The 16,223-nt window shown below is 42.6% G+C and overlaps 1 protein-coding gene across 1 annotated transcript in view; it reads left to right on the plus strand.

The window, feature by feature from the left end:
• Positions 1-1,782: 1,782 nt before the first annotated feature.
• The window catches only part of LOC110493710 (cytoplasmic phosphatidylinositol transfer protein 1), an 89,047-nt gene continuing 74,606 nt past the window's right edge, over positions 1,783-16,223 (plus strand). The window contains exon 1 of the mRNA XM_036949706.2: positions 1,783-2,698. Within this exon, the coding sequence (XP_036805601.1) occupies positions 2,651-2,698 (48 nt within the window). The 5' untranslated portion in view covers positions 1,783-2,650. The remainder of the gene's footprint in view (positions 2,699-16,223) is intronic.

The following is a 16,223-nucleotide window of genomic DNA, read 5'->3' on the forward strand; positions in this document are numbered from 1 at the left end:
GTGTCCTTTAGGAGCATTGGTGGCAAATCTGATGGGCGAATGGTAAAGAATATCTAGCCGCTCGAGTGCACCCTTACCTGCCGATCTATAAATGAGGTCTCCATAATCTAGCATGGGTAGGATGGTCATCTGAATCAGGGTTAGTTGGCAGCTGGGGTGAAAGAGGAGCGATTACGATAGAGGAAACCTGGTCTAGATTTAACGTTAGCCTTCAGCTTTGATATGTGCTGAGAGAAGGACAGTGTGCCGTCTAGCCATACTCCCAAGTACTTGTATGAGATGACTACCTCAAGCTCTAAACCCTCAGAGATAGTAATCACACCTGTGGGGAGAGGGGCATTCTTCTTACCAAACCATATATCTTTTGTTTTGGAAGTGTTCCTGTTTGGCCCTGTCCGGGGGTGTCCTCGGATGGGGCCACAGTGTCTCCTGACCCCTCCTGTCTCAGCCTCCAGTATTTATGCTGCAGTAGTTTATATGTCGGGGGGCTGGGGTCAGTTTGTTATATCTGGAGTACTTCTCCTGTCCTATTCGGTGTCCTGTGTGAATCTAAGTGTGCGTTCTCTAATTCTCTCCTTCTCTCTTTCTTTCTCTCTCTCGGAGGACCTGAGCCCTAGGACCATGCCCCAGGACTACCTGACATGATGACTCCTTGCTGTCCCCAGTCCACCTGGCCGTGCTGCTGCTCCAGTTTCAACTGACCTGAGCCCTAGGACCATGCCCCAGGACTACCTGACATGATGACTCCTTGCAGTCCCCAGTCCACCTGACCGTACTGCTGCTCCAGTTTCAACTGTTCTGCCCTATTATTATTCGACCATGCTGGTCATTTATGAACATTTGAACATCTTGACCATGTTCTGTTATAATCTCCACCCGGCACAGCCAGAAGAGGACTGGCCACCCCACATAGCCTGGTTCCTCTCTAGGTTTCTTCCTAGGTTTTGGCGTTTCTAGGGAGTTTTTCCTAGCCACCGTGCTTCTACACCTGCATTGCTTGCTGTTTGGGGTTTTAGGCTGGGTTTCTGTACAGCACTTTGAGATATCAGCTGGTGTACGAAGGGCTATATAAATACATTTGATTTGATTCAGAACAAGGTTAAGGGCAGAGAAATCTTGTTGTAGAGCGTTTAACACAAAATCCGGGGAGGGGCCAGCTGAGTATAAGACTATCATCTGCATATAAATGGATGAGAGAGCTTCCAACTACCTGAGCTATATTGTTGATGTAAATTGAGAAGAGCGTGGGGCCTATGATCGAGCCTTGGGGTACACCCTTGGTGACAGGCAGTGGCTGAGACAGCAGATGTTCTGACTTTATGCACTGCACTCTTTGAGAGAGGTAGTTAGCAAACCAGGCCAAAGACCCCTCATGGTCTACCGTATCAAAATATTTGGCCAAGTCAATAAATTGCTTAGAATCAAGTGCAATGGCGACATCATCATCATCACGACATCATTGCGGTGACACATCCATAACCTGAGCGGAAACCAAATTGCACACCAGAGAAAATACTATAGACATTATTATTGGTAATTCTGTCACCATTGTTTTGTTGAATAGCCTGTAGGCTAAGTAAATTATTTGTATCGGTTATTATTATTTATTTAATTCCAATTAAACCTAGGTTTTTAAGAAAAGCATTTTATTTGATCTGTATTTTTTTTGTGTGCCTACATCTCTGTCATAAGGCCTATAACACTGTTATGGCCAAGTCAGGGCAAAGAGCTATGAACAGGCAGTCTATGGATGATGGACACAAGAGTAATCAAAAACCGCTATTAGGCCTAGGTAAAATAACACATGCTACTCAGGCTGCATAGTCGACTCATGTAGCCCAGTCTCTTGACGTGGTTGCATGCACTTTCTAGGCAAGAGAATAGTTCAGGGTTGAATAGAGCCCGAGACAATGCAAGGGAGAGTGAACTCTGATGTGCTTGCTTTCACGCTCCTTGTTTCCTGTCCGCGTGGTTTGTGTTGGCTGCATGTTTCCGTGGCAGCGACAAAGTAGCTCGTCGTTGCATTGAGTGAGAAACGACAGTCAAAGGGAGAGCCCGTAGCATTTGCTTACATTTTTTCACATCCTAAGAGAGGACACCGCAACATAAAGCTAAGCATTATTAAAGGAGACTGGTATGTGTAGGAACACAGAAGCGTGAGGAACAGCACATTTTCGCCTAGCAGCCTAAGCAAGGACAGACTTGACCATCGCTTCTTTTTTTATATAGATAAACCTCGTTTTTTTGTTTGTTTTGGTTTGAGAAAGCTGCAGTTTAAGCAATTTCACCGTTTTGTTACCGCCCACTCCTGAAAGCAACATCTGGTTGGCAGATTTTCAATCGAATCTCATGTATTTCGGTGAGGGCATATCCTAGTTAGGTCCTGTTTTGTGCTTTTCTTTTACCCACGTCCTGTCCCAAATAAAAAAGGAGCGGCTAGTTTTTGAACGCTGCTCGTGAGAAATTCCTAGTTAAGATTCCATTCGTTCCGATGTGACAAGACAACTCACAGTGGTCATCTGTTTTCAAGGCAATCCACATGCATTTCCAAATTCTGCGTTTTTATTAGCTAAAGCTTTGGCGGTCATAAATTGTTAGACAGGCTACATTGTAAAAAAAAAAAAGAAGAAGAAGAGACTTATCAAAGAAGATGTTGCTTAAGGAGTACAGGATATGCATGCCGCTGACTGTTGAGGAGGTAAGTGTATAAAACATGTTGTCTAACATTGTAACGTTAGCATGTAGTTATCTATCATTGCAATTGTTTGATGATGTTTAATATTTATTTTGACTTAATGAGATATTGTCAAACAACATGCAACTTGACTGTCAGCTAACTTTCTCGTGTGAGAAAAGGACAGGTGGGAAGGGCAGGGTGTAACATTTTAGAAAATATATATGTTTTGTCTTACAGTAAGCCCGCCTAACCGATCCACCCATAGCCTTTATCGTCAGTCTATTTGAAAGTAAATTCCATCTCCATATGTGTGATGAACACCCACAAATATCTTCTTATTAAACGACACCTGAGAAAAACATCACTTATAATCTGCGATGAACATATAAACACCTACTTGTGTTTTCAGCAATCCAAAGGCAATTGACTCAAACTTTATATTAAATTGTATATGAGTTTTGAGAGACGACTGTTATTTGTCAATAGCTTTGATACTGTACCACTGGATGGGGCTGTTGTAACTACCGTTTTATAGCGTATAGCCTAGTAATGTGTGGTGAATTAAAATCAATAAATCAAGAATGATGACACTGTAATATTGCACCATAATCTTATAGGCCACTGTTATGAAGATTCTTAATAATATGTTGCTATCATTTGTGAACTATTTTGTAGGCTGTTTTAGGTTGCTGGTCTAGCATCATTCTGCTCCTCCTCGAGCACTGTTTGGTGCACAATGCTCCTCTTTATTCAAAGGAATGAGCAGCACCTCCCCTGAGAGTCTGTTCAGTTACACTTAATTCTCAGCCAGTCATCCCTGCATGCTTGTAGGTCTCGGTGACAAGGGGGAATCATTCTTCTCTGATCAGTCAATGTGCCAGTTTGTCCTCCACCCCCACACTTGCTGAGATAATATAGTTTTAGGCCTGCATAGCTGTCATGCCCGTGAGGTCTTCAATGTAAATTGTGGTCATACCACCTTATGTTGTTGTCACTCATGTTGATAGCATTTCTGCATTCCTCCTGCCTTCATCATTGCCACATTGTCCGTTAGAAATGCTTGAGTGTTGATCAGTTTTCTTAGTCTTCTCAGAATTACAACCCAATGGAACTCGGGCCTCATAAAAAAACATGTACTTTCAATAAACTCCCTCAACATTTAATTACGAGTATCAGCCAAAACAATTTATTTGGTATCAGCAGTTTCATAACAGAAGGACAGGTTCATAGGTTCATTGACTGAGGGCTCAATTTCTCAGTTTGGCGTTAAGCAAGACTTTGTCTTCCAGCATGGGTTCAAATCAGCACCCACTTAGTCATTTCAACAGTCACTTTGACCTAGAGTATGGTCAAAGTTAAGACAGTGACTGAATAGTTTTTTTTGTGTGTGTGAGTCTGGGAAGAGATAAAAAAAATAGGTTTGTGTGTTTTCTCTTCAATGATCTATTTATTACATCCGACACTAATAGCTTGCTGACTAATGTGCAAAATAGTGTCACTGAAGGCACTCAAGGTATGAAGGAGTACCTATTCCTAATAGGCCATTAGGACACGGAGCAGCACAACCGCAAGGTGTAAGAAAGTAACATCTTTTTTATACTTGCTTCTGAACTTTGTGTATGGCTCAACTAACATTGAGCCTGTACTATGATGTGTAAGGGCAGAGATAATATAAAGAGAGAGCTATCTTTGTCTCTTGAAGTTTTCTTGTCCCAGAGTCAACACATGTGATGGAGTCATTGGAAGGGCACATAACGTTGTCAACAATGACAGTTGGCACCCATTGTTACTACCATTCAGTTCTCACCTTGGCGTCAAGAAGATTGCTTTCTTTCCTTCTCTCATTCAAATAAAATGCGCTTATCGTGACTGCGTATTGAGTTTGGAGTCGTCCGTGTCCCTGATAACATGAATGGCTGCTTCCTGACCGGGGGAGGGGTGTATTCGCTTGGGGAGGAAGTGTCTTCAGGCCAGATATCTTCTCCGGCCAAGTCTGTTTTGTCTGAAAACCCCAGGGCCACTGGGTTAATGAAGTGCGTGTGTGTGTGTGTGTGTGGGGGGAGGGGGGGGGGTAATGGGGACATGCGAGATCACCCCTCTCTTTGCATTGTCTCTTTCTGGGAAGTGGTTGGCCTGGCTCCGGCCTCTAGTGACATGTTACCTCAGCATAGCGCAAATGGTAACACTGGAAATGTGACAAATTATTATTGTGGAATTTTACAACTTGTTTTTACAGCATGTTTCAATTCACCAAAGCATGTATGTTCATGTGTTACTACTGTGGGTTGAAAATGTTTGGATACCATATAAGAAAAGTTCTGTGAACCCCAACTCCTATCTTATCCTCCATACCAATCAGATCCTGTCATCCATAGACACAGATCTTGGATCAGCTTACCCACCCCAAATCCTAACTTTAACCATTAGGGAGGAAATGCAAAATTGACCTTGGCTCATATTCTAGGCCGTTCACGTCATGCTTTGCCATTTCCCATAGTAATTTATCAGCAACCACGCCTGTTTATTCAAGTCAGAGGATGAAATAGTGATTCATTTCAGAGAACACAGACCGACTAATGAACTATCTCTCAAGATGTCACTCCTCCCATCTAGTTCCTACAGATCTGTTGGCATTTAAAAGGGTGATGATTCATTCATCATTATTACCTAGGGCAACACACCTGATTTTCACCATTACTCAACACTTGCTAATGTTGCAGATATGTGATACTTGTGGGTGTATGATCTTAGGCGTTTAGGCAAAATTCACCAAACGGTGTCTCTTATTTCCTGAATCATTAGGAAATAAAATTAACTGACCTCAGAGCAGTGTCTAGGGCCAACTTCCACCTACGCCAGAAACCTGTTTCCTTTACCCTGAACAGTGATTCAGGATCATGGACAGCTTTAGAAAGACATGCTATGCATCCCAAACAGTATAGGGAATAGGATGCCATTTGTGATGCATCCGCAGTGAATCATTCAAACACACCTTGTGACCTCATAGCAGCCTGTTTCCTCTCCCGTTGTGAAGGTTTTAAAATAGCCCAGATGCAGTTTTCTCTATCCATTTCGGGGGGGGGTGAAAAATGAAATACGTTTTGCCGTGCTTGAAATTTCTCTGCTTTCCAGCTTCGGCAATAACTGAAGGGATTATAGCGCTGGTCTGACGGAAAAGCTTATTATCCTCACTAATGCTAAGGCTGTGGATGGTATTCATTGCAACAACACAAAATAGAATCCAATTCCTTTTTCTGGTTTTGGGACATAAGCTCGTATTCAGGACCATCTGTGTGAGTAGATGTGAGTAAAGCCCAAAGGTGTAACAACTGTCTATTTCTACCCCCAACTGTCTATTTCTTCCCCCAACTGTCTATTTCTACCCCCAACTGTCTATTTCTACTCTCTGGCAGAGAAGGTTATTTCAGGTCGTGGACTATATCTGTTGGAATTTGAATATGGATGGCTGCTAGCCATCACAGGGAATGTACTTGTGGATGTAGAAGTAGAAGTGGATGATAGAAGCTCATTTGTTTTTGTGTATGTTATGTTAGTTGATGTGATATTCCCGAAACGGTGATATAGAACGCATCTGTGCCTGTCAATTAGCAAAGGCAATTGTAACGTTGATGAAATTCTCTGCTGACCCTTTGAGAGGTCATCTGTCTTTCTGCTTTAGTGGCACACACACACGCACACGTTCACAATCGCTCACTCCGTCAGTGTTGTGGGTAGGGCTGTGTGATCAAACATCATCCACGCGTGTTAGCTTGTCTTCTGACGATTCATCATTAGCAGTCATTTATGCAAAGTGATTTACAGTTCACACATTAAGTAAGTATGTGACCCATGTGGGAATCAAACCTCGTAACTTCTGGAAGAGCTACAGTCCAACCTTCAGAGCCAACAGAACCAATGCATTCCTGCTATGCATTCTCGCTATGCCCTAATGAACATGACCCTGGCTTCATTTAAACTAACATCCCCTGAAATTAGCAAGGGGATTTCAGCTGGCTCCCAGTCGGTGTGTCAAACGCTGCTCTCTGTGCCCCATCTGCTGTCTACGTTGAGTTAATCAGTCGCTCCTTTATCTGCTGTCTGAATTGGGATTTAGCCTCCCTCTCGGCAAGCTGCTGCATTTGCCTGATTGCGGTCTTGTCCCAGCCTGGTGTAGAATACTACTCCCCTGGGCATTGCCAATCAGCCCTGTGCTGATAACTAGCCACCACCGTTGCAGTAATGTGAAACAAGTGGTATGTGTTCCATTGGTGCAATGTTACTGAACAAATTAAAAAGGAGTGTATTGTAGGCATACAGTATTTTTATACATTTACCTCAAGGGACTACTTTGTCCAATGAGGCCCATGAGGGGGGAGGGTTTAATGTCTGGAAAGTAGTTCCGTGGCCTCAAGTTGCCTCATCATGATGTGTCTCCCTCCACATCAAGTTTCTGTAAAGACTTTGTTCAACTTCCTTTAAAGGCTCGTTAACTCGATGGCTTGCCATTGTTAGATCCCCCAGCCTGTTTCCATGACGCCGGGAGTTCATTTCACATCTCGCTGCGATGCTGCCGCTCCAAAGAGGCAAACAATAATAGAAACAGACATGAGGAGAGAGAGACAGAGAGAGAGAGAGAGAGACAGAGACAGAGAGAGAGACAGAGAGAGAGAGCGAGACAGAGATAAGGAGACAATGGTCGACAGAGAGCGACAGCGAGAGGCAGAGAGAGAGGATCGTATTGAAATGGAAGTCAGTCTCTTTCATGGCTGTCGTCAGTTTACGGCACAAACTTGAAAAATATTATTCCCGTGGGTGTTTACTTTCAGGGTGAGATGAGAATAGCGATATTGTGAACATCACAAGGTGTTGTCAAGCGTGTTCAGAAGTGTAAGAACCAAATTACCCCCCCCCCCCCCCCCACTACTCGAAATAGGTTGTCTGTCTTTCTCGCTGCTTTTTGGGAGTGTTTTATTGTTTTATTTCACCTTTATTTAACCAAGTAGGAAGTTGAGAACAAGTTCTCATTTACAACTGTGACCTGGAGAAGATAAAGCAAAGCAGTGCGACAAAAACAACAATACAGAGTTACACATAAACAAACGTACACAATAGAAAAATCCATGTACAGTGTGTGCAAATGTACAAACGTAGAAGAGTAAGGAGGTAGGAAATAAATAGGCCATAGAGGTGAAATAATTACAATTTAGCATTAACACTGGAGTGATAGATGTGCAGATGATGATGTGCACGTAGAGATACTGGGGTGCAAAAAAGCAATAGGATTAATAATATGGGGATGAGGTAGTTGGGTGTGCTAGTTACAGATTGGCTGTGTACAGGTACAGTGATCGGTAAGCTGCTCTGATAGCTGATGCTTAAAGTTAGAGAGGGAGATATAAGACTCCAGCTTCAGTGATTTTTGCTATTCGTTCCAGTCATTGGCAGCAGAGAACTGGAAGGAAAGGCAGAAGTGTTGGCTTTGCAGTGAAATATACCTGCTGGAGTGCGTGCTACAGGTGGGTGTTGCTATAGTAACCAATGAGCTGAGATACGGTGGGGCTTTACCTAGAAAATACTTATAGATGACCTGGAGCCAGTGGGTTTTGCGACAATATGTAGTGAGGGCCAGCCAACGAGAGCATACAGTTCACAGTGGTGGGTAGTATATTGGGCTTTGGTGACAAAACGGATGGCACTGTGATAGATATTGTAGCTGAATCATAATTAGCTGGTTAACATAGATGTTTTATTTTCATAAAATGCTTGTGAGATACTTGTCATTAGAATGTTTCCCTTTGGACTATAGGGTTGGCAGTTTGCAGTTATCCCTTCTCAGCTAGGGCTTAGTCACTTGGGGCCCAGAGAGGGGAGAAGTCAGGCTTGTCTTCATATGTGAATGTATCTGTTAAACCATGTGGTGCTATGCAGAATATCAGAAGGGGAGGAGGACAGAATGGAACATTGTCTTCTTATGGGAGGGTGTCTGTAACTATTCCTAAACCATGTGAAGGGATGGTGTGAGTAATGGGGAACCAGTTAGTTATCTCCACAATGTCTGTACGCCAGTCACTCCCTCCTTTTCTCATTGGGGGGAGGAGTATGGCAGTGTCTGAAACCATTGTATGTCCACTCTGATGTTGCCCTTCTCTTGACCTAGTATATGACCTAGAGGCTCACTCCCCTCCGTGAGTTTGTCCACGAGGGGGTGTATTTGAGATGGGAGTATATAGAATTGACAATTGATATATGCCATTGGATGAGGTAATGTTTTGGTACTATGAAGTACCAAGAACGAGATTAGAACCTCGTTTAGGAGACCAAACTGAATGATAATTTATAGCGAATGCTGTCTGGCTATGGGATACTCCTCTCTCAAGTAAAAGTCTTTCTTTGTGAACAGTTCCTATTATCTGTGGTTTGTCATGTCGACTAGGGGGTGGATCTTTGCTATAAAAGATCTCAGTTGCCATTATGTTGACCACTCTCAACTTTTCATTAGAGATACTGAAACGTTGAAAGTCAAATGCTATTGCAAAAGCTCATATTATTAAAATATTAAGTTTAAGTATAACTCTGGCTGGTGTGTGGTTTGTAACTCTCATCATTTAGTAATACAGGAAATTACCACGACATAGACTACATCCAGTTTGCTGAGTAAAGTGTTGGGGGCTATTTTGTAAATGACATCACCGAAGTCAAGGATCGGTAGGATAGTCAGTTTTACGAGGGTATGTTTGGCAGCATGGGCGAAAGAAGCTTTGTTGCAAAATAGGAAGCCAATTCTAGATATACATTTGGATTGGAGATGCTTAATGTGAGTCTGGAAGGAGAGTTTACAGTCTAACCAGACACCTAAGTAGTTGTCCACATATTCTAGGTCAGAACCGTCCAGAGTAGTGATGCTAGTCGGGCGGGAGGGTGCGGGCAGCAATCGGTTGAAGAGCATGCACTTAGTTTTACCAGCATTTAAAAGCAGTGTGTCCTGAGGCTGTGTGTATAAAGCGTCCCAGAGTAGGAAAACTGATGGTCATTTCCATGTAAAAGGATCCATGAGCACCAACCAGTTTATAGGACCATATCAAATTTGGGGTCAAATGAAAGCTACAAGTCTAAATTTTTTGGAAAGAAAGGTATAGATATATTTTTCAACCATTTTTCATTCCTGAAAATGTGGAATAAGCAAAGACTTTGATTTCTGGTCACACAGATGGAAAAAGGGTCTTAAAAGACTTATACTAGATTAAGTCTTAAGGTATACTGAATCAAAATATGAACGCAACATGCAACAATTTCAAAGGTTTTACTGAGTTACAGTTCATAGAAGGAAATCAGTCAATTGAAATACACGCATTAGGCCCTAATCTATGGATTTCACATGACTGGGTAGGGGTGCAGCCATGGGTGGGCCTGGGAGGGCATAGGCCCACCCACTGGGGAGCCGGACCCAGACAATCAGAATTATTATTTTTCCCCACAAACGGGCTTTATTACAGACATAAATAATCCTCAGCACCCCCCCCCCCCCCCCCCCCCCTCCTCAGACGATCCCGAAGGTGAAGAAGCCAGATGTGGAAGTCCTGGGCTGGCGTGGTTAAACGTGGTCTGTGTTTGTGAAGCAGGTTGGATGTACTGCCAAATATTCAAATTCTTATTACATTTTCTGTTGGAGATTCCTGCAGTCAGCATGCCAATTGCATGCTCCCAAAAAAGTTGAGACATCTGTGGCGTATTGTTGTTACAAAACTGCACATTTTGGAGTGGCCTTTTATTGTCCCCAGCACACGGTGCACCTATGTAATGATCATGCTGTTTCATCAGCTTCTTGATATGCCAGACCTGTCAGGTGGATTAATTATCTTGGCAAAGGAGAAATGCTCACTAACAGGGATGTAAACAAATTTGTGGACAAAATCTGAGAGAAATAAGCATTTTGTGAGTATGGAACATTTCTGGGATCTTTTATTTCAGCTCATGTTGTGTTTTTATATTTTTGTTCTGTATAGAAATACATCAAAACTCAATAATGTTGATAAAGGACCCTGCCAACCTTTTATATTTAATTTTACAGAAATAGTTTGCTTTCTGTAAGTTGGGAGAAATATTGCCTAGTGTCTTGTCATTCTGTTACCAAAAACCCACATATCTTTAAGATATTTTCTAATCCTTCTCCCTCATGAGGAGGGAGGATGATGAAAGTTCACAGAAGTAACAAGGAAAGGTAGACCTACCCATGAATTATAGTGTTATATACTGATATAACTATGTTTATGAATTATTAAGTGTTTAAAACGCATCACTCCAAATCGGTAACAGTGAACAAAAATCTGTAACAGAATGACTGCAATTGAATTAGCCACAATGGAGAAATCATAGTAGTCACAAACCACAGTTGCAGTAGAGCAAGTAGAGTACAGTAGAGTAGTTTTGTAGAGGTGTGGGAGGCTGCCACACTGGGTGCCTGGAGAGATGTTGTTGTGGAAGGATAAGTGCCTTTCTCAAGGGCACAATGACAGGCAATGGCATCTAGGATTTGAACTGGCAAACCATCCGGTTGCTGGCTCGCCTCTCTAACCGCTAGGCTACCTGCTGCCCCCTGTACTGGGCTGTGCGGAACTGTACCCCCCTGTGCTCTACTGTGCTGTAATGTGAAGTCCAAACTTGTGAAACATAGACGTCTATGATTGGTACAGATTTGGTCTTGTCTGAACCAAACAAATTTGGACTTGTTTGGGTCAGAGCTCATTAGAATAAGGAGGATATTGCATTTTTCTACCTTTTGTGTACATAATTAGGATACATCACCATGCAGAGAGTGACATTCATAATTATGCATTTCTGTTTAGTACAGATCAAGGACCCATGATGTCATTCTGTTACCGGGTGTTGATCCACTTCACTGACTGTAGTTCAACTCAAGTCATAGCGGACACCACATTCTGCAGACATCTTTGAATCTTAATTCAAAGTAGATATTTAACAGAGTTTTTGGAAAACGTGGTCACACAAAAAACTGAGGGAGATTTTGTGTTTTATTGACATTTTCAGTGGCAATTGTTAAAAGTAGACTTCTGCATATAAGTGTTCAACTTTGTAATCAATGGTGTTTCCTTGGCATACATTTTAAAGTGAAAAAGTGAGTTTCAGCATCACTCCGTTACCATGGAATTGCCCTGATTTTAAGATCAGTTTGGCCTTTTAGATCATAATGAATAAGATTAAATGGACAGGGAAGGGACCTGATCCTAGATTAGCACTCCTACTCTGAGACGCTTGACACATACATCGCCTGGTTTGAAATTGTCCATTAATAGTTAATTGTGGATATTCAATGTTGTGTTGATGATGAGGAAATGGACCTAACATTTTTCCATGGGTGAATCGGTGCAAGACACAGTTGTCATCTGGTGTAGATGACAGTGTTGTGATTTGATAAGATGGCATTTGTTGCTATTTGCTGCTCCAGCAGAAGTACCATCATGGCTTTTGATAGACCGTTATCCACGGATGAGGCCTCCTCTCATTTCCTCGATGGTGTCTGTGAGCGTAGCCTACGGAAGGCTGTTCCATAACCCCACTGCAACATGAGTTCTTCACATATTGCTGACAGTCACTCTCTTCCTTGGACAGAAGCCATTTCAATTAACTGGAGAGCGAACACACACACACACACACACACACACACACACACACACACACACACACACACACACACACACGTATACTATCACGAATGTATGCAATCTGTACACATGTGAATGCACGAGTGGCCATACTATAACGTAGCAGACACACTACACACACACATGTGCACACACACACATTCCATAACCCCACTGAAACGTGAGATCGTCACGCATTGCTGACAGTCACTCTCTTCCTTGGACAGAAGCCATTTAAATTAACTGGAGAGCGAACACACTCTCTCACACACACTCTCTCACACACACACTCTTTCACACACACCCTCTCTCTCACACACACACACACACACACACACACACACACACACACGTATGTTTGTACTTCAGTTTATTTAGTAAATACTTTCTTAACACTTATTTTTCTTAAAACTGCCTTGTTGGTTAAGGGATTGTAAGTAAACTTTTCACTGTAAGGTTGTATTCGGCGCATGTGACAAATCCGATTTGATTCTCACAGATGCACATTCTTGTGGTTTCCCTACTCTGCACATTCATCCTACAGAAGCTGTGGTCTGTCTTTAGCGTTTCCCTACTCTGTCCATTCATCCTACAGTAGCTGTGGTCTGTCTTTAGCGTTTCCCTACTCTGTCTATTCATCCTACAGTAGCTGTGGTCTGTCTTTAGCGTTTCCCTACTCTGCCCATACATCCTACAGTAGCTGTGGTCTGTCTTTAGCGTTTCCCTACTCTGTCTATTCATCCTACAGTAGCTGTGGTCTGTCTTTAGCATTTCCCTACTCTGCCCATACATCCTACAGTAGCTGTGGTCTGTCTTTAGCGTTTCCCTACTCTGTCCATTCATCCTACAGTAGCTGTGGTCTGTCTTTAGCGTTTCCCTACTCTGTCTATTCATCCTACAGTAGCTGTGGTCTGTCTTTAGCGTTTCCCTACTCTGTCCATTCATCCTACAGTAGCTGTGGTCTGTCTTTAGCGTTTCCCTACTCTGTCTATTCATCCTACAGTAGCTGTGGTCTGTCTTTAGCGTTTCCCTACTCTGCCCATACATCCTACAGTAGCTGTGGTCTGTCTTTAGTGTTTCACTACTCTGTCCATTCATCCTACAGTAGCTGTGGTCTGTCTTTAGCGTTTCCCTACTCTGTCCATTCATCCTACAGTAGCTGTGGTCTGTCTTTAGCGTTTCCCTACTCTGTCTATTCATCCTACAGTAGCTGTGCTCTGTCTTTAGCGTTTCCCTACTCTGCCCATACATCCTACAGTAGCTGTGGTCTGTCTTTAGCGTTTCCCTACTCTGTCTATTCATCCTACAGTAGCTGTGGTCTGTTTTTAGCGTTTCCCTACTCTGTCTATTCATCCTACAGTAGCTGTGGTCTGTCTTTAGCGTTTCCCTACTCTGTCTATTCATCCTACAGTAGCTGTGGTCTGTCTTTAGCGTTTCCATACTCTGCCCATACATCCTACAGTAGCTGTGGTCTGTCTTTAGCGTTTCCCTACTCTGTCTATTCATCCTACAGTCGCTGTGGTCTGTCTTTAGCGTTTCCCTACTCTGTCCATTCATCCTACAGTAGCTGTGGTCTGACTTTAGCGTTTCCCTACTCTGTCTATTCATCCTACAGTAGCTGTGGTCTGTCTTTAACGTTTCCCTACTCTGTCTATTCATCCTACAGTCGCTGTGGTCTGTCTTTAGCGTTTCCCTACTCTGTCCATTCATCCTACAGTAGCTGTGGTCTGTCTTTAGTGTTCCCCTACTCTGTCTATTCATCCTACAGTAGCTACAGAGCTGTGGTCTGTCTTTAGCGTTTCCATTACAGGTCTCCCTTTCACTCCCGCAGCCTTTCCTGTCAGACTTTCATATAAAAATATCAACCCCAATACAAACATCACATCATTCACATTTATAATTCAGCACTCTTGTATTGCCTAAAGACAATCAAGCAGCCAACCAAGTTGTTATTGTACTTTACCTTAAATCACAGTCCACTTTGACGAGCCATCTGATTTCCTTGTAATATTAAATGGGTCATACCATGCCCAATTTCATTATTTGTGCACCATGGTGAATTTTAACTGCCAACTTTCCCTAATGAATTATTGAGAAGAGTTTATAGGGGAGCTGGGAACTGAACAAGTAAACACACAGACACACACAGACACACACACACACAGACACACACACACACACACACACACACACACACACACACACACACACACACACACACACACACACACACACACACACACAGGCTGAATCCGTTGCTCTGGGATTGAAATGAATAGAATATGAGAAGACAAATGTATAAACATGTCCTCATTCTGAGAAATGTTGGCCCCAACCCGTAGCCATTGGCAGTGTAATTACAGTCGGGTTAAAGCCACATCTTCAAAGAGTATTTAGGACAGGAGGGATGGGCCCTTTGGCTTGATGAGTTCATTTGGAGCTTCCATTTTGCCATTGTTGCCTCTCTGTTCTCTTGTTTTTGTTCTTGTTCTCTCTCTGTCTGTCTCTTCTCGCTCATTTCTCCTTTTCTCCCTGTCTTTCTCTGCTTTTCTTTTAGGGCTGACCCCATTTAGTCGATTTATTTTTGGTCAATATGCTGATGGTCGACCAAGATGTAAAAAGAATTGGCACGCGAGACGCCTGTCTGATTCGCGCCTATCTAATGATTTGCGCCTATCTAGTGAACTAATCCATTGCGGAGGCCGAGACTAATCCGTGGAGATTGCACAGTCCAAGAAGGAGTGGAGTGTGGCTGTTAGGCACAATGCATCTCTCTCTCCAGGATGCACTCTCTCCCGCCAATTTGGGCACATTCATTGTTTCATAACTTCATTGTGTGAATTGTTTGATTGATAGTGTCTATCAATTCCCCATTACATATATCACCAGTATTTTTTTTACATTTAAGTTAACCTTTTATTTAACTAGACAAGTCAGTTAAGAACAAATTCTTATTTACAATGACTGCCTACCCCGGCCAAACCCGGACGACGCTGGGACAATTGTGCGCCGCCCTATGGGACTCCGAATCACAGCCGGATGTGATACAGCCTGGAATAGAACCAGTGACTGTAGTGATGCCACTTGCACAGAGATGCAGCGCCTTAGACCGTTGCGCCACTTGGGAGCCCAGTAGTACATTTACAGTTAATTCATATAATTTCTAATCTACAATATTTGTTTGGTTATGGTAATTTAATTTAATACATTCAATATATTATTATTCCAGTCTTTTACCGTTATCATCGGAGTGGACACGTTGTTTGCAGAGCGCCCAACCTATTCTACACTTGTGAGAAACGCAATTCGGTCATTGTCTTTTGTTTGTAGTGCTCATATCAATGTTGAGTAAGGACACACACATGATTACTTATAGAAGTAGGACTATAGGCTACCTGGCCTGCACGCAAATGTAGGCATATAAATATGCCCATATGGGGATCTGATAGCATTTCTGGTAAAACAGACTCTGCACCACCAGTAATGAGAAGTGGAGCTTCTCCAAGTAATGTTTTCTTCATCTCAAACAACAAGCAAACGGAGTCTGTTTTACCTCCGTTGAGAATGACAATAGATCCTCAATGTATTTGAAAAATCTTTCCAGCTCTTTCCCTTTTGATAACCACTCAGAGTGAAAGGGAAAAAAATGTCATGCTCTGATCTAGTGGAAACGTCATAAAATACCTGATGATCTCACATCTCTTGCACAAATAGCCAACAGCTGTGTATGTCCTGAGCTCATTGGCATGGGAAACTCTGAGGGCCCAGAATATTTTATGCAATGTTGCAAGTTTGCTAGAAGAGCTTCAGGCTGGACCAAAGTTGAGTTAATAGTTAATACAATGTTTCAAGTTTATTGCAGACAACTGTCCGTATGTTGCCAATGT

This window comes from Oncorhynchus mykiss, chromosome 17 (assembly GCF_057628025.1).
Source record: "Oncorhynchus mykiss isolate SJ-2025 chromosome 17, ASM5762802v1, whole genome shotgun sequence".
NCBI lineage: Eukaryota > Metazoa > Chordata > Actinopteri > Salmoniformes > Salmonidae > Oncorhynchus > Oncorhynchus mykiss.